Source organism: Macaca nemestrina, chromosome 9, assembly GCF_043159975.1.
Source record: "Macaca nemestrina isolate mMacNem1 chromosome 9, mMacNem.hap1, whole genome shotgun sequence".
Classification (NCBI taxonomy): Eukaryota; Metazoa; Chordata; class Mammalia; order Primates; family Cercopithecidae; genus Macaca; species Macaca nemestrina.
This window is the reverse complement of record NC_092133.1, coordinates 130,129,802-130,152,172: the sequence shown is the minus strand read 5'-3', so window position 1 is coordinate 130,152,172 and position 22,371 is coordinate 130,129,802. Positions and strand designations below refer to the sequence as shown.

Here is a 22,371-nt window from a genome sequence, read left to right as displayed (position 1 = left end):
ATTCTTCTTTGGGGGCCTGGGCAACATGGCAAAACCCTGTCTCTGCAAAAAACTACAAAAATTAGCTGAGTGTGTGGCACACGCCTATAGCCTCAGCTACTAGGGAGGCTGAGGTGGGAGGATTGCTTGGGCCTGGGAGGTCAAGGCTGCAGTGAGGTGTGACTGCACCACTGCATTCCAGCCTGGGAGACAGAGTGAGACCCTCTCCCAAAAAAAAAAAAAAAAAAAAAGAAAAAAGAAAATTCTGCTTTGGGCCTTGGAGTGGATATGGAGGTCATGAATTTATAAAACGTCTCTCTCTTTTTGTTTAAAAGTGTAACTGCTCTAGGAAAGAATTTGATTTTAACTCAGACTAAAATGTCTTCATAACAACAAAACAACGAAGCAAGATCCCATAGAAAGGTCCTCGTTAACTGCCTGTATGCAGAGCAGTGGGCCTTGAGCTTCACTGCCTGTGCTCAAGTCACCTTCAGGGCTTGTGGAATTAGACTGCAGAGTCCCATCCTCAGAGTTTCTGAGTTCATAAGTCTCAGGCGGGAATCCTTAGTTTGCATTTCTTTGTTTGTTTTGTTGAGATGGAGTCTTGCTACGTTGCCCAGGCTGGAGTGTAGTGGCGTGATCTTGGCTCACTGCAGCCTCAACCTCCTCAAGGCTCCGGAGTAGCTGGGACTACTCCTTTGTACTTTTGTATTTTGTATGTGTATTATGTGCAGAGATGAGGTCTCGTTATGTTGCCTAGGCTGGTCTCCAACTCCTATCATCCTCCTGCCTCAGCCTTCCAAAGTGCTGGAATTACAGGTGTGAGCCACCTAGCCTGGCCGTTAGTTTGCTTTTTTTTTTTTTTTTTTTTTTTGAGACAGGGTCCCACTCTGTCGCCCAGGCTGGAGTGCAATGGCACGATCTTGGCTCACTGCAACCTCTGCCTCCCAGGTTCAAGTGATTCTACTGCCTCAGCCTCCCTAGTAGCTGGGATTACAGGCGCACGTCACCACGCTCATCTAATTTTGTATTTTTAGTAGAGTTGGGGCTTCACTATGTTGGCCAGGCTGGTCTCGAATTCCTAACCTCAAGTGATCCACCTGCCTCAGCCTCCCAAAGTGCTGGGATTATACGTGTGAGCCACCTCACCTGGCTAGAGTTTGCATTTCTAACGCATTTCCACATGATGAAGATGCTGCTGGTCCAAGGACCACACTGAGAACCACTGCTGTAGAAGATACCATGCAGCACTGACCAGCCTCTTTCTCCCTGCAGGATTAAAGGACATATGCCCTCTCCTGGAATTTGTCTCAGCTACAGAGCTGAGGTCAGCTACAGACCTTGTCCAAGGTTGACACCCTCTCGCCAAGGGGGTCACTTGGATCTAACGATTGGTTAATGCTGAGGGGTAAGGCTTGGCCCCCAGCCTCAACAGCGATGGCAATGGCTCCAAGGGTTGTTCTAGCTTCAGAGTTTTGTCTAGGTTGAGGGATGCCATGTTGGGACTGCATCACAGCTCAGCTTCTCTCTCTGCCTGGTTCTGCTTCCTTTACTTTCCCATTTGTTGTTAGTCCCAGAGCACACCCCAGTAAACTTCCTGCATGCGAGTCCATCTCATACTGCTTCCCAGGGAATCATATGTACAACGCTTAGGAGTAGAGAGTCACCGAAATGGTCCTAGCTCTGAGAGACCCCTCCTGACCATCCATCACCCCTCCCACTCTTCCTTACTCTGATTTATTGTCTTCATAGCATTCAACTCTCTGGCCTATGGCCATACCACCCTGAATGCACCTGATCTTGTCTGATTTCGGAAGCGAAGCAGGGTCGGGCCTGGTTAGTACTTGGATAAGAGAATTTAGCGCTCGAACACTATTGCTGTCGATTTCTTTAATAAATAAATTTGACCACCTTCCCCACTAGATTATAAGCTCTGTGCATGCAGGGACCTAGTCTCTCTTGTTCACTCTCTACAGTATCTACAGAGCCAAGAGCAGGACCTGGTACCCAACAGGCACTCAGACAACATTTACTGAACAAGTGAATGAACTTCCAGGCAGGAAGAGTCACGCATCCTCACCAACAACTCCTAGAGTTTTAGAGAACTGGGAAGTCTAGGAATACAGAGGATGCTTTCAAAAGTGTTGTCTGCAATTGAAAATGCCTTATGTTTGTTTAGTGCTTCAGTTTTATTTTTTAAAGCAGTTCATTCAATATTGATAGCAACCCATATTATCATAAACCCCCCTGTGGTGGGCGGGATAGAGGGTTGCTTTGAAGCACTGGGAAAAGAGAAACCGGCCTTGGTGCATTGAGTCTCTTGCTCAGCCAGGCCCACAAGGAAATGCTGGTATCCTGCCTCCTGGACTCATGGTCCTGTCTCTGTATCATCAGCAGAGGCAAACTCAAGTCAGTTTCCACTGAAACTCACTAAGTCTGACTTTCCCCCAGGAAAACTCATATGGGGGCCATTTTATCGGAGAGGATTTCATATTCAACACCCTGTACTGAAGTTCTAAGTGCCAGCTCAGGGCTTTCAGGTGATTACCTTTTTTTTTTTTTTTTTTTTTGATGTGGAGTCTTGCTGTCGCCCAGGCTAGAGTGCACTGGCGTGATCTCGGCTCACTGCAACCTCTGCCTCCTGGGTTCAAGCAATTCTCACATCTCAGCCTCCTGAGTGGCTGGAATTACAGGCATATATCACCACGCCCAGCTAATTTTTGTATTTTTTAGTAGAGACAGGGTTTTGTCATGTTGGCCAGGCTGGTCTTGAACTCCTGACCTTAAGTGATCCACCCGTCTCGGCCTCCTAAAATGCTAGGATTACAGGCGTGAGCCACCATGCCCAGCCGATGACTGTTCTTAAGAGTTTGGGATTACTCTTCCAAATGGAGATGATTCAGCCATGTCTGATATTGGTGATTTGAGAATGGGGATGTCTAGGACTGATGCTTTGAGAAGAAGATCTCAATTTTCTTAGAATATGATTCCTTTTTTCCCTGGAGAGTTATTTTTAAGGAGCAGATTCTGGGAACTCGCCATGCCCTCCACCTCCTACTCCCAAATTTCCCCATCTCTGAGCCCGCCCCGCCCCCCACAAGTAGGCCTGGTCTGCAGCTTTGGGGCCAGTCTCTCTAGATGCCCAAGGCCAGGACCTGTCACCCACAGGCATCGAAAGCTTCCAGATTGATTCAGTGCTGTGCTGCGATCTGAAGGACTGATAACATACCAGGAGAAGGGCCTTTGGTAGTACACCGGGAATGAGTAAGGGGCAGCTGCAAAATGCTAAGAATGCTGAGTGCATTAAGTGAAGTGTTTCTCCCAGGTGTGCACAGGGTGTGGTTTCCAACGGGAATGCAGATGCTGGAATGAGGGAGGCAGCCACCCAGGCTGGCCAAGTCAGAGGCCCAGCAAGGAGAAAGCGAGCCAGGCAGACGCCGACAGAAGAGAACGATAAATCCGCGGCGCACTAGGCAGAACGTGCGGCGCACTAGGCAGAACGTCCGCCGCACCGCATAATTTAGCAGGGCAATGCCGCCGGGAGTCCACACCAAGTTAATGGAATATTTCCTGTAAATATTATTTTCCTTTCCTGCCTCATCATCTCATTTCATTCAAAAATCTTTACTAATCCGGGGGAGGGAAAGTAATGCATCAATTCCCAGAGCCAATGCGCCTGCTTCCGAAATACCCTTAGAAATCACAGGAAGCCACACTGGCTGCTTGGGGACAGGGGGCAGGCCATTTACTCTGGTTCCTTCTCCTAATGTCTCAGAGGGGACCCCATAGTGCTCCTAATTGTGCATCTAAGTGTACATAAAAGCCCCCCTAATTGCACATCAAATAAATAAGTAAATGCTGTCTGCTGAATATGTAACAAGGACTGACGTTGCTATTTCTTCCCAGGGGGGAGATGTCATTAAATCTGGGCTGCATTTCTAAGGATGATTTACAGATATTGAATATTCTTTACAAGGGAGGGTTTTTTGGAGTCACATGCTTCACAATATTTGCTGTCTAATGCTTAAAGCCTCAGATACAGCCTGCTGGAGGACTCTTTATTCTAACTCTTAGTGTCCATTTGGAAAGTCTTTTCTGCTTTCATGTGTAATGGCTCCCGATGATCAGATGGCTGGTTTGTCTGCAGGTCTGAGGACTGTGCGAGCCCCTGGTCTCCCCATGCCTCAGTTACTGATGCTGCAAACAAGGGCAGATTGTTTCAGAGATTAGAGCTCTCAGGCTTTCTCGGGCTTCAATCAATCTAAGGAATGTAATGACCCCTCCACTAAAGAGGGAGCCGGATGTGAGACAGATTCTGTCCAGACTTACTTATGTCTGCCCCGTGGGACCCCGATTCTGCAAGATTTAATAAACAATGCCTCAATAGATAGCATTTAATTTTCATTCAAACATTTCCAGGGAAGAAAGAGGTAAAACTCTTGCTTGTACCAGCACAACTGCCCGAAACCCGTGGGATACCTAGTCTGAGACATGTTGCTATTGACGCTCACTTCACACAGCTGGCAGTTTTTTCTTTTTTGATGGCCTGGCTCTCTTTACTCAACCATAAATGCAAACTAAGAGGAAACTTGGGATTTACCTCCAGTGCCTAAATGCCAACCTGACACTGTCTCATTGTCTCCTGAGGTCAGTAGGACCGTAATTTGTGAAATACGGAGCCTCTCACCTCAGCAGCGCTTCTTTCTATTCCCACACATATGCACATGCTAAAATGGGATGCGGTAACTAGCATAAAATAGGGTAAAACAATTGCTGCAAGATTTGTTTTTTTGGCTGGGTGCGGTGGCTCACGTCTGTAATCCCATCACTTTGGGAGGCCGAGGTGGGTGGATCATTTGAGGTCAGGAGTCTGAGATCAGCCTGACCAACATGGTGAAACCCTGTCTCTATTAAAAATACAAAAAAAAAAAAAAAAATTAGCCACGCATGGTGACACACGCCTGTAGTCCCAGATACTCAGGAGGCTGAGGCAGGAGAATTGCTTAAACCCGGGAGGCAGAGGTTGCAGTGAGCCAAGATCATGCCACTGCACCCCAGCCTGGGAGACAGAGCGAGACTCCATCTCAAAAAAAAAAAAAAAATTTTTTTTTTTTTTGCTACTGTGATTTTTCTACTTCTCTCACCATTGCTGAGCCAAGACAGACATGTAACATCCCGTCAGCACTGTACTTGGATGCTACATTCACAACTGTGCAGAAAGACTTCCAACCGTAGCCAATGGCAAAGGAGAGAGGAGAGCTACAAAGCACTCAAAGGGATGTCCCCAAGTGTCATGTGGTGTTTGAGTATGAACAGAAGCTCAGAAGTGGGGAGGAAGGCAAAGAGGGAGGGAGAAACATCACTGTGTGAAGGACTGAAGTAGATTTACTGAGAGCTGATGAGGCGATATTGAATGTCCTATAAAAAATTCTACATCTTGGCTGGACGCAGTGGCTCAGGCCTGTAATCCCAGCACTTTGGGAGGCCAAGGTAGGGGGAATCCCCTGAGGTGAGGAGTTCAAGACCGGCCTGGCTAACATGGTGAAACCCCATCTCTACTAAAAATACAAAAATTAGCCGGGTGTGGTGGCGCATGCCTGTAATCCCAGTTACTCGGGAGGCTGAGGCACGAGAATTGCTTGAACCCGGGAGGTGGAGGCTGCAGTGAGCCGAGATCGCACCATTGCACTCCAGCCTGGGCGACAGACTGAGAGTTTATCTCAAAAAAAAAAAAAATATATATATATATATATATATATATTCTACATCCTATCCTTAGATAGTATTTAGGGTTCTGCCTGACCTCTTAAAAAGAACTTATATATGCAAGCAAGGGCTGATACTCTGGGGGATGTGCAGGCATTGTAGATTCTGATTTTTCTTCGTCTTGTTTGCTGCTTTTTAAAGGGTATTCTGGGAGCTGTTCTTCCATCTATGTTGTTCCAAAATACTACCGAAGTTGGCCTTCAGAAGTTCAACATCTGTGAACTCTTCTGAACATGCACAAAAGCCGAAATTCAGTCTGCAGGGTGTCCCCACATGTTTAGCTCTTCCTGACACGTGTACCCTGCAGGCAATGAAGCTGTGATTTTTGGTTTTTTGACAAACTCCAGCAGCTTGCATTGAGGGCTGTGCTGCCGAAGGCCAGGAGGCTGTCTCTTTAGAAGGTCCAGGTAGCAGAGTGTGGGGGTTAAATGTCCTCTGCTCTCGGAGCCACCGGTGAGGTCCCGTGCGTTTTACTCCACCCCTCAAGAGCCTCTAAGCTCCAGAGTAGTGATTAAGTGACTGAGGGCAGACTCTGAAACTAGGATGGCAAACTGCTTGCAACTGGAGAATGAGGGATAGGCTACTGTTGTGCTCCTTTGTGGACAGTCATCAGCCACTCTTTCACGATGCCTTTTTTGTTTGTTTGGGCTTTTCTGTGGGGGATGAGGGGTAGGTCATATGGAAATACTTAAGTGGATTCTCCAGGCGGCTGCTGAGCTGACGGGTTGATGATGCTGTTGGAGCTGTGCAGGCAGTGGACGCCTCTGAGTTCTGCAAAGGAGAGGGAGCAGACTTACCCCTGCCACTGCCTCTACTTAAACACAGGCTCTTCTTGTGTTGGTGCAACGTGACAGAGCTGCTGGAACTGGGTCAGAGTGTCAGGGAGGGCCTCTGTCTGCCGCCGGGCGGGAGCAGCTGCCTGGGCTGGAGATGCAGCTGTTGTTGCAGAAGCCTCCAGGTGCACAGTGCAGAGTGCCACTCCCTTGCCTGAGCATCCCTGGAGGCTCGAGGTGGCAGAGATGTGCCAGGCACCAGAGCCAGGAGGGAGCGGCATCCCCTAGAGTGCTGCCCCTCCCAGATGGCTCACCCAGTCATGAGGCCTGCACGGGGGACCTCCCCTGCCCTCGGTGTACAGGGACACTGCTGGCCACACCAGTGAGCCTGGCTGACCTTCCCCACGTCTGAATTTTCAAAGCACAGAGGGCTGCCAGCGGTGGTCCTTGTCTCCAGGCATACATCAGAATCCCTGTGGGGCTTCTTCTAGGCTCAGTGGCCTGGTCGGAGGTGCAGGTCAGTAGGCCTGCAGGGGGCTGTGGCAAGACATCCCAGTGGCTTCAGATGAGTTCCTGATGTACAGTGGAGGTTAAGAGCTACTGGTCCAGAGGCACTGAAGACAGACTTTTGGCTTAGGTGTGGACTTGCATCGATATGCATTCACATGTGTGTGCATCTTTTTAGATTCTGAGACCTGGGATCAGGGTGTGGGCTTTTTGTAGTCCCAGAAACTGATATGTCCCTTAAACATAACAGAGATGGCTTTTTTACAATGGTGATGAAGTTGGCAATGCAAGAAAAGGAAATAGGCGCCCCGTTTAGGTCTTCTTGTAGCTGAGCCTTCTTACCAATGGCTCCAGTTAGTCCACGGCCTTGCCTTTAAGTTCCATCTGACATCTTAGCGGGGTGGGGTGGCACCCCTAGAAGCTAAGTTAACCGAGCTGTTTTCCTTTCCCTCAGGGCTTTTCAAAGGCCCCCCCTTTTTTTTTTTGGAGACGGAGTCTCTTTCTGTTGCCCAGGCTGGAGTGCAGTGGCATAGTCTCAGCTCACTGCAACCTTTGCCTCCCGGGTTCAAGTGATTCTCCTGCCTCAGCCTCCTGAGTAGCTGGGATTGTAGATGCCCCCCCAGCAGGCCTGGCTAATTTTTGTATTTTTAGTAGAGATGGGGTTTCATCATGTTGGCCAGCTGGTCTTGAACCCCTGACCTCAGGTGATCTGTCTGCCTCGGCCTCCCAAATTTCTGGGATTACAGGTGTGAGCCACCTTGCCCGGCCAAACCCCTGTTCTTAATTTTATATTCAGATTGTACATTCATTTCTTAAGGAGGGCCCCAAATTATGTAAGCTTCAGGGCCCGTGCAACGGAAGCTGCCTCTGCATCTCACCGTGATCGTCGTGATTGGGAAATGAACTCTTCACTCCTAGCTCCTGGTGTGCCAACTGCCAATCCAACCTCCTCCCTCTGTCCAGTCTCTAGTTCAGTGATGCTTTGGAAATTCTTGCTACTCCTGAGCTCCAATTGAATGCCCAACGGCCTACTAGTCACAGCCACCTGGATGTCCCATCAAGCCTGCAGCGTTGCATGTCCTGAGCTGCACTCATCCCTCATCTGTCACTCCCAGACCTCCTCTTCTCTCAGCGTCCACACTCTGGTGGATCCTGAAGCCTGGGAGTCATTCTGCATTGCCCCCCTCCTCTCTTGGCCTCCCGCTTCTGCCTACAGGTGATCAGTAACACACGCCTTCTCAACATCTTGGTTCCCCTTCTCCATCCTCAAGCCCCGCCAGGTGTGACCTGCCCTACCCTCATCATGTCCTGGTTTCTCAGTCTTGTCCTGGGTTTTTCCTATCCATCCTCCAAGCAGTTTCCAGAGGGTGCTTCTACAGCAATGGAAATCTGACACTATACTCCTCGGCTTCAAACAGACCGCAGCCACCACTCCCTATGGAGGAGGCAGTCCTCTTCGCAGAGCCTCCAAGCCTCCAGGAGCCTGCGAGCCCCAACCTCCTCGCCAACTCCTTGCTTCTCACTTGATGTTCCAGAATGAAGGGCACTGTGTCCCCTACCCCTGTCACTGGGATTTCAGGCACACTGGCCTCTCCTGCACGTCTCCCCACCCCATTCCTCCATCTGCAAAACTCTTTGCATCCTTGACTCACTCTCTGCTTCCTCTGTGAGGACTTCTCTTCTCCTTATGCCTAGTTGACGACTGTCTTCTGGAATCATCCCTGACCCTCACACAGAGTCCTATTACACCAGTCAGACACTGGCTCAATTATCACACATATTGGAGGACAGGATTCATGTCTCATCTCAGTGCCCAGTGATGGGCTTGGCACCTAAGGGGTATGCAATAACTGTTCTGTTTTTGTTTTGTTTTTGTTTTTGTTTTTGAGACGGAGTCTGGCTCTGTCACCCAGGCTGGAGTGCAATGGCACGATCTCGGCTCACTACAACCTCTGCCTCCCAGGTTCAAGTAATTCTCCTGCCTCAGCCTCCCCAGTAGCTGGGATTACAGGCATGTGCCACCACGGCCGGCTAATTTTGTATTTTTAGTAGAAATGGAGTTTCACCATTTTGGCCAGGCTGGTTTTAAACTCCTGACCTCAAGTGATCCGCCCGCCTCGGGCTCCAAAAGCGCTGGGATTACAGGCATGAGCCACTGTGCCTGGCTGCAATAACTGTTTTTTTTAGCGAATGAATGAATGATGGCTCTGACAGCTTGGTAGTCTGTCCTTAAATTAGGAATGGGCTGGAAAATTCTGACTTTTTCCTCAAAGGCCACAGAAACCCAAGTGATTTTCAATAAAACCCAGTCTGGGTTAGAGCCAATGGCCTGGAAAACTATATTGACCTTTTAACATTTTTAATTCATGGACCTGGATAAGTTCCATTCATTATTGTAAATTCTCTTATTCGATGCCTGATTTTTCATGCCTTTGGCTTCTTACTTTTCCTTATCTTGAAGCCTGTTCTAGCATATTACAATAATAGTTAGAATTGATTGAGCCCTAAATATGCAACCTTTCCTGTGTTTTACATACATCAAGTGCTAGCTCATCACCTCTTCACTCTTCATTAGAGCCTCAATTAGAGAAATAAAGAAAGCTTAAACATTTTAATAAATTGAACCAAACAAGTATGAATGCTTATTAGCATGTCTTCTAAAAATCTTAGAGGGAGAAGAGATTTCAACCGCTGGATTTTAATGATCTCTGCTGTAGATCTCAATTATGCACGTCGGCCTTGGTCTTCTGCCACTATGGGCAAGAGAGAGCTCAATGTATTGCAGCCAGAATTTTGTTAAAGGCTTTAGGGAGTATTCTTGGCTTTTGCAAGCAGCAAAAACAGTCAGGCAAGTTGAAAAGAGAAAAGTCAGGCCAGGTGCGGTGGCTCATACCTGTAATCCCAGCACTTTGGGAGACTAAGGAGGGCAGATCGCTTGAGGTCAGGAGTTTGAGACAGGCCTGACCAACATGGTGAAACCCTATCTCTACTAAAAATACAAAAATCAGCCAGGCATGGTGGCAGGTGCCTGTAATCCAGCTACTGGGGAGGCTGAGGCATGAGAATCGCTTGAACCCAGGAAGCAAAGGTTGCAGTGAGCCAAGAGCGTGCCACTGCACTCCAGCCTGGGAGACAGAGCAAGACTCTGTCTCAAACAAACAAACAAACAAACAAACAAAAAAAAAAACAAAAAGAGAATGGTGGTTCTAAAAAGAAAGAGGGAAGAGAGAACTCAGGAAGAAAAGGCACAGAAAATTAAAAAGGCCACGTGGGACAAAGGCACAGGGAAAGCAGGAAGAAAAATACAGGGAGGAAGAGGTATAGATCCCACAATTGAGGAAAACAAAGTCAGAAAAGGTAAGAACAGAGGATCCAGTTAATTTCTTGTTGCATTTAAATGGATAAGGAAAGGCTTTAGAGATAGCCGCAAAACACTCCCTCCACCCACTAAAGAGCCAGGTTCTTCCTGAGTTGTTCCCAGTCAGTAATTCCCCCACCATTTGCTCAGCATCTTGTCTTAGAACTTAACCACCTTACTGATCAATGGAGTGAAAATCCTCCCAACATGGGAACATTTTTTCTTCTATCAATTTAATAAAGAAGCTGGCCGAGGACAGATGTTAACTGGAGAGCCTACAATCCACTCAGATATGTAGTGTGGGTTTCAATCCTATTCGTAGATAAAACAGCTTGGAAAGCAATCTGGAATGACATAATGGCCCAATATTGCTTTCTCTCTGCTAAAGCAAGTGTGGTTTTCATAGGTTTTTAATATGTATTTCAGGGTTTGAACTGCATACCATCTCTCTGTTACTCTCCGCCAGGGGACCTGAATGACAGCACTCGCCTCTAAGATATTTTTCCATTATAATTTTCCAATTTGTTCAGGTCTGAAAAGTGTGTGTAAATGAAAACAGAGAAAATTCAAATGCTGTATCCCTTTCAAACATTCCATTTTGGGTTTACAAGGACTTTGCAAACCGTTCTCTGTTTCTCTCCCTCTTCAGCAAATAACCTTATTTTCTGATCACCTTTATTGAGCCAGAAAATATGTGCTGGATTTCCAGGAACCCTTCTCTCTCTTATTTTTCAGCTTTTTCTTTTTTTGTTTTGAGACAGAGTCTTGCTCTGTCAGCCAGGCTGGAGTGCAGCAGGGCAATCTCAGCTCACTACAACCTCTACCTCCCGGGCTCCAGTGATTCTCATGTCTCAGCCTCCCAAGTAGTAGCTGGGATTATAGGCATCCACCACCGTGCCCAGCTAATTTTTGTATTTTTAGTAGAGACAGGGTTCTATCATGTTGGCCAGGCTGGTTAGAACTCCTGGTCTTAAGCGATCCGCCCGCCTCGGGCTCCCAAAATGCTGGGATTGCAGGCGTGAGCCAGCGTGCCCAGCCTTTCAGCTCTTTTTGACCTGCAATCTCTTCTTTCAGCTCTCCCGCCTGCCCTGATTCCTGTCCCAGAAACCTTTGGGAGAACTCAGACTGGCTTCAGGATTCAAGAGAAATGTTACATCATTTTCCCAAAGAACACAGCCCCGCCCGAAATTAAGGAACACGACTGTCCCTCAAAAGTCTCTTTGCCTATCGGCTCTGGGGAGAACTGAGCCAGTCGTCTCACCTTAAGTAATTATAACAGCTTAGGTTTCCTCAGAGACAGGGAGAAAAAAATGAAAAACGATTTACCCGGGGAACTCAGATGGGATTGCTGTGGAGTAATTTGTATACACTAAAATTGGCAGGGGATTGGTGAGCCTTTAGGCTGCATGGCCTTAGCCAAGTAAAACAGACCTTTACGCCTGTTCCTCTCCGGATCTGAGAGGCGTTAAACCCACACAGGAGACCGCCCTTACCTTTCTTGGCTTCACTTTATCATGGTAGTCATACTGGAAGATCCCTTTGTAGCTCAGGCCCAGCCACCATGGTATGCCCTGCTTGTCCTAGGATATCAAACAAAGTTCGGGTGAATATGGGGCTGGAGGAAGTAAACACACACTAAGTGGAGATTTCCTGGCTTGGGGGCAGATGAGGGAAAGTGCCATTTCCTGGGAAGGGATGGAGCCCACCTGTCTACTTTGTTTATTAACAGATGCGCCCATCATTGAAGGATGCTCTGTTATGTAAAGAGGGTGACATGGGGAATGTTGGGGCTGGGGGCCTGGTTCTGCTAATCAGCTGGACAGCTGAGATCCTTTCCCTTTATATATAAGGAGTGAATGCCCTGCTCTCTCTCTTTCTTTCTCTCTCTCTCTTTTTTTTCCTTCTAAGAATTTAGGCATTCCATGCTGGGACACCCTCTCACCACAGCTGAAAATCTGTGAGATGTCACACCTAATGAAAGGACCTTCTGGGCTGAGAAACTGTCATCGATGGTCAGAGCCAGAGGAGCTGTGGAGACTATGGAAAGTGACTCCTCTCCTTTTAACAACAAATCACAGCAAAGAGTTGGTCCAGCTTTACCCAGGACCTTCCCCAGCCCCGGGAAACACAGACCGGAAGGTGTCACCCTGAGGTCCTGCTCACCCAAGATGACAGCTGGGTGCCAGGCAGGGTTTCAGGACTCATGCTGTTGGACAGGGTAGCAAAACGGAAGCCGAAACCGTCTCAGGACTGAATTAGAAATACCAAGTCCGCTTATTGCTTTTTTTTTTTTTTTTTTTTTTTTTTTTTTTTTTTTTGAGATGGAGTCTCACTCTGTTACCCAGGCTGGAGTGCACTGGCACAATCTTGGCTCACTGCAACCTCTGCCTCCCAGGTTCACGGAATTCGCCCACCTCAGCCTTCCGAGTAGCTGGGATTACAGGCACGTGCCACCACGTCTGGCTAATTTTTGTATTTTTAGTAGAGATGGGGTTTCACCATGTTGGCCAGGCTGGTCTCAAACTCCTGACCTCAGGAGATCCACCCGTCTCGGCCTCCCAAAGTGCTGGGATTACAGGCATGAGCCACTGCACCTGCCCAGCCCCCCACCGTTTATTTACAGAGACTTCTTGTCACCTGAGTGTAAGTTGCAATTCTATATTCAAATAGGATGATTCTGAGTTAATTAGAGCCCTCAGAAGCTAGGATGTTATAATGAGCATATCAAGCAGCTTTTCCCTAGCTATGCCCTAATTGCCAAGTTTCTAAAAAACCTAATACACCCTCATGGTGGGTGTCTGGAAAACTCGAAACTGGCACATCATGGTTTTGAAATATTTGTGGGGCGTGAGTTATTTCAAGATGAGCAAAAAGATAAAAGGCAAAAGAGATACATTTTGAAATTTATTTTCAAGCTTCAGGGTATATGATTTCTTAAAAACAAACTTTAAAGGTAGTATAAAATCCTCATATTAAACCCCTGCCTCTGGGAAGTAGCTGTGCGCACTGCAATGGTTTCAGAGAACAGAACAAGAGGAAACCCAATGCCACTGCAACAGCAGATTGACCAGGTAAGAGCTGTCATCACACCATAAAATGGCATCAGTGAGATCACAAGGCCCCCGGACAGGGAGCCTGATGCAGCTGGGCCAGGCTTCCTGCATTCGTGCTCTTTTCCAAATAAGCAGCTAAGCCATTGCTTATGCTTTGAGGTTCTAAGTGGCAAACACCCATACTTCTTTGGCACTTTGAAAATCCCAAGTCTTTACCACACTGAAATAAAGAGCACAGGTTTGAAGTTTTCTTGGAAGGCAGAAAGCATATATATCAGAGACAGCCTTTCTGTTAAGTTCTAGGGCTGACAAAGAAATGGACCACAGGCTGAAACACATTGAAAGACCGCGTGAAGTTTCCTGTATTGGAAATCGTCTTTCCCCAGCATGCAATCTTCCTGACCAAGTCTTCTGAGACCTCCATTCCCACCAGGAGTTATAAAGAAAAAAATAATGAGGGCCGGGCGCGGTGGCTCACGCCTGTAATCTCAGCACTTTGGGAGGCCGAGGCAGGTAGATCACCTGAGGTCAGGAGTTCAAGACCAGCCTGGTCAACATGGCGAAAACCCGTCTCTACTAAATATACAAAAATGAGATGGGTTTGGTGGCGCACGCCTGTAATCCCAGCTACTCGGGAGGCTGAGGTAGGAGAATTGCTTGAACCCGGGAGGCGGAGCTTGCAGTGAGCCGAGATCGCGCCACTGCACTCCAGCCTGGGCGACAGAGGGAGACTCCATCTCAAAAAGAAAAAAAAAAAAAAAAAAAGAAAAGAAAAAGAAAAAAAATATATAATGAGAAGTTTTAATTTGTTTGTTTAGGGGAGGTTTGGCAATCTTCACCAAATGAGTGCACTCACCTTCACTGCATAATAGTGAACCCCATAGGTTGGGAGAGACTCCACGATGCTCATGTAGCTGGAACGACAAGAAGAAGATACATAAACACACACACACAATGCACACAAGGCTAGTTATTCAGCAGATCTGGTATCTCATATATATATTTGTGTATGTGTATGTGATAAAGTTCTCGGAGTGATTATTTACTTGAAAATTAAATTGCAACATACACCCCCTACTCTCAGATATGTCTTTGGAGAGGAACTGAACAATTCCGACATGCGATATATTAACACACACAAACACCGTCCCCACGCAAGCTGGGAAGGGGCCACTTACTTCACGATTGCTTGACCTCTTGTCTGACCGTTCAGTTTCTTGTAGTGCTCAATAACTCTGTCTTCACTGCAATTAGAAGAAAAGAATGCTGTTATCAGAGTCCCTAAGTCAACAGCCAAGCTTCCTGCCAGTAAGATATTTCTCAGCCCCATCTCCTAAGAAGCTCCAGGGCACCAACAGCTCCTGGAAAAATGATTTGTCCTGGAGTGGCATTTCCAAACTCAGTCTGAGTGCTATCTATTTGGATGTAGATTTACTTAAAAAATAGTCTGTTTTCCCCTCAAAGGACTTACATTCTCTTTGTTTTGGGTTTTTTTTGTTTTGTTTTTGAGACGGAGTCTCGCTCTGTCACCCAGGCTAGAGTGCAATAGCGCGATCTTGGTTCACTGCAACCTCCACCTCCCGAGTTCAAGTGATTCTCGTGCCTCAGCCTCCCGAGTAAATGGGACTACAGATGCGTGCCACCATGCCTGACTGATTTTTGTATTTTCAGTAGAGACAGGGTTTCATCATGTTGGCCAGGCTGGTCTCAAACTCCTGACCTCAAGTGATCCACCCACCTTGGCCTCCCAATGTGCTGGGATTACAGGCATGAGCCACCATGACTGGCTTATCTTGGATTTCTAATCAAGAAATATAAGACTGGAGCTCAGGCTGGGTGCAGTGCGTCACCCCTGTAATCCCAATGTTTAGGGAGGCTGAGGTGGGTGGATCGCTTGAGCCCAGGAGTTTGAGACCAGCCTGGGCAACACAGTGAGACCTTGTCTCTGCATAAAAATACAAAAATGAGCCAGGCATGGTGGAGTGTGCCTGTAGTCCCAGCTAGTTGGGAGGCTGAGGTGGGAGGATTGCTTGAGTCCAGGAGGTCAAGGTTGCAGTGAGCTAAGATTACACCACTGCATTCCAGCCTGGGTGACCGAGTGAGACCCTGGCTCAAAAACAAAAAACAAAGGAACAAAAAGACTGGAGCCCAGGTTTTGGGATCAGCTCCTTGGAAGCAATGGTACCAAGAGAATAAGAGGAAGCAGACAGCAGAGATGATGCGTGGATGCCCAGGCTGAACTCTCTGGGGTCCTTCTTATCCTCATCTTCCCAGTCCTGTCCACACAGGGCCTCATGGGGGGATGGCAGGCATTGACCTTAACCACACGCCCACAGCCTACCTGCTCTGAATGCGTATTCAGGGATGGAAGGCTTTCCAGGAGGATGGAACGTTCTGGAATTTGGGCCTGGTTAATATGAACCATGAGGCAACAAAAGCTCCATAGGAACACTTGGAGAACAACAGCAAACCAGCTACCAGAATTAGAAAGGCGCTCCCTCCCTTTTCGAAATCTTAGTGTTTTTTTTGTTTTTGAGACTCAGTCTCCCTTGTCACCCAGACTGGAGTGCTGTGGCGTGATCTTGGCTCACTGCAACCTCCGCCTCCCAATTTCAAGCAATCCTTGTGCCTCAGCCTCCTGAGCAGCTGGGATTACAGTTGTGTGTCACCACACCTCGCTAATTTTTGTATTTTTAGTAGAGATGGGGTTTTGCATGTTAGCCAGGCTGGTCTCAAACTCCGGGCCTCAGGTCATCTGCCCACCCCTGCCTCCCCAAGTGCTGGGATTATAGGCATGAGCCGCCGCGCTCAGATGAAATCCTAGTTCTGATATAACAAGAGGTTAGGTGGCTCCTTGGCGGCAGTGGCAAGCCCGCCCCCTGAGAAGTGACTCTGATGCCCATGGGGTAGGAGATATGGCCACTCCAACCCCTGCCTTCAGATGGGCGGAGCCAACCTTGGGAATCCCAGGGAAGCAGGTGCAGGCAGAAAGCCCCACCCCCACCTGCTGAGGTGTGGAGTCCAGACACCTCCGCCTCCCTGGTCTGGCCCCAGAGCTTTGGAACCTCAGTTCTCACTCTCCTGTCTTACTTCTCTTCACCCTTCCTGTCCTCCGTCAAAGCTCTGTGAGGGGAGGTGATTCCAGGGGTTTACCCTTGAGATCTCAATAGAGGATCTTTATTATCTATTATTATTGTTTTCGAGACAGGGTTTCACTCTCTTGCCCAGGCTGGAGTGCAGTGGCATGATCCTGACTCACTGCAAACTCCATCTCCTGGGTTCAAGTAATTCTCCTGCCTCAGTCTCCTGAGTAGCTGGGATTACAGGTGTGCACCACCACGTCCGGCTAATTTTTGTATTTTTAGTAGAGATGAGGTTTCACCACATTGGCCGGACTGGTCTCAAACTCCTGACCATCTGCCCACCTCGGTCTCCCGAAGTACTAGGATTACAGGTGTGAGCCACTACACGCAGCCCTATTATCTATTATTCATCACCCCAGGATCTACCTAAAGCCTTCTTTTACCCACCTTTTTCTGTTTGCATGTTTAGCACGGCCAGCGTTGGCGGGGTAACAGGTTCTACACATTTGTCACCTAGTCTTTGTGAGTAATTTATTTCTCTTTCAATGACTACCTTAACCTCCAACTAGTATCTTTTAATTTTAATATTCTGGAATTTGATGCATAGAGGACAGTGAGCAGTCTTGATAAAGAAGGTCTTTATGAATACCCAGAATGAGGACCAGCCAGCTCCAGGGACCCTTGCCTCAGTTGGAGTGTCACTTCCGTGGGGTCTGGGCATCCTCTATTCAGAAAGGGGCAGACCCAGCCATCTCTCTCCTTGGCTCCCACGTGCTGAGGAAGTTCTATGTCAAGTGTGACAAAGTCATCTCCTGATAAACAATTCTTGAAAAGCATGCTCCCCAAGGGCAGGCCCAGCCTCACGAAACCTGCAGAGCTGCGTCAGGATGTTCGGCGGCTCCACTTCTTTCCATCCCACTCACTAACTCAACAGCTGCCTTGGCGTGTTTCCTACCATGTGATCTGGGTTTTTGTGAGGTCGACTCCTAGATCCAGGGTCAAGCAACTCGGTGTAGATAGGGGCCTTTTTCCTTTGCAGCTCTAGGGAGAGAGGGTCCCTGGGGTGAGCTGAGGAGGTACAAGTCAACATAGCACTGTAGCCACGAACACACAGAAGGCTCAGGAGAAACACCAGTGAAAGAAAGTCAAAACCACTGTCAGAAAGCCACGCCGCTGTTTAACGACTACGTGTCCTGACCACAGGGTTCTGGGTGGCTGACAGCTGCAGAAATCTTCGCCACCCCCTGTTTGCCCTGTAACTGCTGCTCTCTGAGACCATCTGTGAAGCCACAATAGTTGCCTTCTCCATTCTCAGTTTTTTCCTTCTCGTTTTGCCCCCTTAAACATGGTGGGCTCATCCTGGAATAACAGGCTCAATCCTTACTGAAAACCTATTCTGCTCCCAACCTGTCCCCACCTCTGCTCTGGAACTTTCCAGAGGGCTGACGTGCTCCGAGTTTTGCAGACAATTTTCCCAGACCCTAGATTTGTAGCAGGGACTCGAGGGGGTAACTAGCAGAAATCCAGGAGGCAGAGTAAGCACTGTCTGGATGACTCAGGGTTATATGGAGGAAAAAGGCAAATGACCAAAGCTACCTGTGCCCGGGTCACTGGCTGGGTCATATTGTTAAGTCAAATGACCTCTCTGCAGACAAGGGGGTACAGGAAATGCATGGGTGATGGAAGGGGAAATAGGGATGGTGATATATGGTTCCCTGTCTCGGAGCAGCTGCTGGCCTGCTGTGCTCAGTGGTTTTGGGGTGAAAAAATGTCCCTGCATACCTCACTGAGGTGGTAGGGGTGGTCAGGTGGTCCAGCATTTACAAACTGGGCCTGCGAGGGAGAATCCAGGTTAGGGTACTGATCCCTCCTTGTTCTGTGGCCCTGGGCACATCATTCTAACTTTCTGCCTCCGTTGCCTCCTCAACAGGGAAATCGCATGGTGTGAAAAGTCCATGCTTGTTAAATGTGCGGGGAGCATTAGCAGAAAGGCTTCTTGCACCATGACTCAGCATTATTATGCTGCTTTCACTGCTTTTTAATGACATGAGGTGACTATGTATTTCCTCTCTTAATTACTGTCTGAAGTAGGTTGGTGTGTGTCATCCCATTTTGCAGAGGAGAAACTGATGAAAGCTACCTGGCTAGTCACTGCGGAGGCTTGGCTGGGATGCTAAGACCCACTGCCTTGGTCACCAGGCTGCAGCCTGCAGGTTGCCCATCCAAAGTGCGAACTCCAGCGGGGGCAGGAGAGCCCCCGAAGAATGGTGAGTACACCTCCTTAGTTCAGGAATGATTAGGGGAACTGGACACTCTGGGCAACTGTGATGAGAGGGGTAAAAAGGTCTCCCCCACCAGTGAGGGGTCCTGGTTGACCTTGCTGAGTGTTGATTCTGAGACCCAGAGGGAAAAGCAGCGAACAAGCTGTGTGCACCTGCTCTCTCTTCATTCTCTATCTGTATGAAGCAGGGACAGCACTTATCCCTCTTCTTGCAGCTTTGCTTTTTAAAAATCTATCTATACATAGGGGTACAGTTAGATAGAAGGAATATGTTCTAGTATTTGATCATACAGTAGGGAAACTATCGTTAACAATAATTTGTTGCATATGTCAAAGTAGCCACAAGTGAAGATTTGTAATGTTCCCAACACAAAGAAAAGATAAATGTTCGAGGCGATGGATAGCCCAGTTACCCTGATTTGATCACCGCACATTATGTACAGATATCAGAGTATATATACATGAAAAATATGTATAACTATTATGTATCAATAAGAATCAAAGTCCATATAAATAAGGTTGAAATATTAGAGCCAACACCAAGTAGCCAACCACGGTGAAATGAGGTGGAAGAATCTGTTGTGGTTGTGATTGTTGTTTTTCAGCAGGGTATTGTCAGGAGGGTCCCTGCCATTGACTTTTATACATCGTCTGGATTGTGATGCTGACTGAGTGGCACATGGCTCCCCCATCCTGCCACGCTCTTGGGACATTTAACACTGGCTTGGGCACTTATGGGTCTGAAGGAGTCTCAGGGAAAGTGCTGGCCTGGTCATGATGGTATGGGATGTTCTGCCAAGCCAGCTATAGGTGAAGATGTTTATACAGAGAAGAGACAGAGAGAGAGTGTGTGAAGGGCGAGGTGCCTGTGGGTTAGTAATCATGTGTGAGCACAGAGCAGATAATGGAGAAGGTGAAGGAAAAATCCAGAGACACAGGGAGGAGAGAAGAAATTCAAAACTCTCAGATGTGTATAGCGGTGTTCTAAGGTTTGGAAAGGAATGAATGGGTGACTGATGGACACACAACAGGACAAGTCTCAGAGGCGAAGAGATTCCTCCCTGGTCCTCTCTAGTTACCTGCTCACACCCTCGGGGCCTTGACCATTGGAGTTTTGGAAGTGAACAGCCAGGAGGCTACAGAGGGATGAGGCCCAGTGGCACAAGGAATTAGGGAGGTGGGTAATAGGGTCCGTGAACAAGGAAAAGGGACCATCATTTTTGGGCATTCGGATTGCAAGTCTCAACATTTGGAAACTGATGCGTGCAAAATCCCTGCAGGTTAAACAGATTTTGCTCTTTGGGGGCAAGTTATAGTTAGAGAAAGTCATTATCTATTTACATTTATGTTTCCAAAAGAGGAGTGGCAATAAAACAGCTCTGGGAGATGAAATTAGGGATGCCAGACACGGAAGGGAGCTCACAGCCTCGGGCCTGGGCGTCAGCTCCCTAGCGATGTGGTCTCTCAGAGAGATGTGATTTATGAGCCAGAGTTGTTTTTTGTTTTGTTTTTTGTTTGAGATGGAGTCTCACTCTGTCGCCAGGCTGGAGTGCAGTGGCACAATCTTGGTTCACTGCAACTTCCAACTCCTGAGTTCAAGGGATTCTCCTGCCTCAGCCTCCCAAGTAGCTGAGACTACAGGCACGTGCCACCATGTCCAGCTAATTTTTTTGTATTTTTAGTAGAGACAGGGTTTCATCATGTTGGCCAGGATGGTCTCCATCTCCTGACCTCGTGATCTGCCCGCCTCGCCCTTCCAAAGTGCTGGAATTATGAGCCAGAGTTTAATGCTGCTAACGAACCCTGCATCAAGACATGCCCCACCCCAGCCAAAGGAATCTCTTAGCCACCCGAATCAATGAACAACTAGGTCACTGTCTGGATAAGTGTCCAGAGAAGATGAAATGCTCATAATCCGTATTTTTCAGAAACTGTCATCAAAAGCACTGACACAAGTCACGTGTTGTAGTTTATTAGAATTGACTTGGTCTGTGCTTTTTGTTTTGCTTTTAAATAAAAGGAGTTGCAATGATTTCTGTTAGGGAATCAGAAGGAACATCAGAGAGCGGTATTGCAGTTATTAAAGGGCAGTGGCCAGGGCTTAGGAACCCAGTGGGATTTCAAAACATTATCCAGGAATGCAAGCCCTGCTCAACTGTGGCCCAAACCACAATCTGGGAGCCTTTCAAATGCTGGAATCATTCAGAATCAGTCATTTAGGGCCCGACAGATGAGCTACGGCATAATGTTACATAGTGGCTACATCAGGAGATATAAAACATCGAGGGAAAATAAAAGAATCAATCTCTCTCTTCTGAAAGAAAAAAGTCCTGTGGTTCTCCCACATCTCAAACCTCAACATGCTGTCATCAAATGACAGGTGTTCCAAAATGAAACTCTAGCAGCACACGAAAGGCTCTTCAAGGTGGCAAAGCTTCCAAAGTGAAATTTTAGAAGGTATTCTTTTTGAAAATTGAAAAAAAAAAAAAAAAAAGAGAAGAAACAAAAAAGGAGAGGTCTCACGCACAATGCTTCACTTAAGTAAATGCAGAAAACGGGTGGGGTGTGGTGGCTCACACCTGTAATCCCAGCACTTCGGGAGGCCGAGGCGGCCGGATCACCTGAGGCCAGGAGTTCGAGACCAGCCTGGCCAACATGGTGAAAGCCCGTCTCTACTAAAAATACAAAAATTTGCCAGGTGTGGTAGTGTATGCCTGTAATCCCAGCTACTCAGGAGGCCGAGGCAAGAGAATCGCTTGAGGCACAGGTTGCCATGAGCTGAGATCATGCCACTGCACTCTAGCCTGGGTAACAGAGCGAGATCTGTCTCAAAAAAAAAAAAATTAATTAATTAATTAATTTAAAAAATAAATAAATGCAGAAAATGATTTCATGAAGACAGAAGGTACTTCATACAGCTGCGAGTCCAGGCTGGCACGTGGGAGCTGGTGGAGGGAGGGTATATTCAGTTGTCCTGTGTCCCCTCGCACTCCGAGAGGGGCTCGCTCCTGGGGAAGACGCCAGGGGTCTTACCAGTAGGCCAGGGAAGGGTGCTCCTTCAGGGCTTGGGTGGGAAGGGCTGGCAGCTTCTTCAAGTCACTCCTCACAACTTCATTGCTGAAAGAGATAATGGCCAGAAATGCACTCACCCTCTGAGGACATGACCGTACTCTCTGATACCACTTGGGCCGCTGCCTTGTCTGAGAGACCCCACATCTGCTTCCCTGTTAATCAAAAGCAGTGGGAGGAAGGGGCGCTCTCTTTTTACTCCCTTAATACAGATGCAAACGAAGGCAGAACACGCCAAGCCCAGTAACCACCTTTCACCGTGCAGAAAGCAGGACAAAACACCTCCAGATGGCCAGGGGTGTCTTCCCAAACCCTGCTCTCACAGACCGGCACAGAGTGAACGCCCCTGGGCAGCCCTCAGCAGAAATTCGGGGAGAAGAAGGGTCCCCAGGGGTCCCCCAGGGCAGGATCTTAGGAGAAGCTCCCCAGAACCCCGCCGTTAGGCTCACATTGCTCCGAGAATGGGCAATGGCGCGCTGTCTCCGTAACAGCGTTTGCTCTG

At 47.9% G+C, this 22,371-nt stretch overlaps 1 protein-coding gene across 14 annotated transcripts in view; it reads right to left on the bottom strand.

The window, feature by feature from the left end:
• The window catches only part of LOC105490635 (FERM domain containing 4A), a 699,298-nt gene that overhangs the window by 86,307 nt on the left and 590,620 nt on the right, over positions 1 to 22,371 (bottom strand). For all 14 annotated transcript variants that reach the window (XM_011756455.3, XM_011756462.3, XM_011756457.3 and 11 more), the window contains 4 exons: positions 21,834 to 21,917; positions 14,615 to 14,680; positions 14,293 to 14,350; positions 11,877 to 11,963 (listed from right to left, as the gene is read on the bottom strand). In XM_011756455.3, the coding sequence (XP_011754757.1) occupies positions 11,877 to 11,963; positions 14,293 to 14,350; positions 14,615 to 14,680; positions 21,834 to 21,917 (295 nt within the window). The remainder of the gene's footprint in view (positions 1 to 11,876; positions 11,964 to 14,292; positions 14,351 to 14,614; positions 14,681 to 21,833; positions 21,918 to 22,371) is intronic.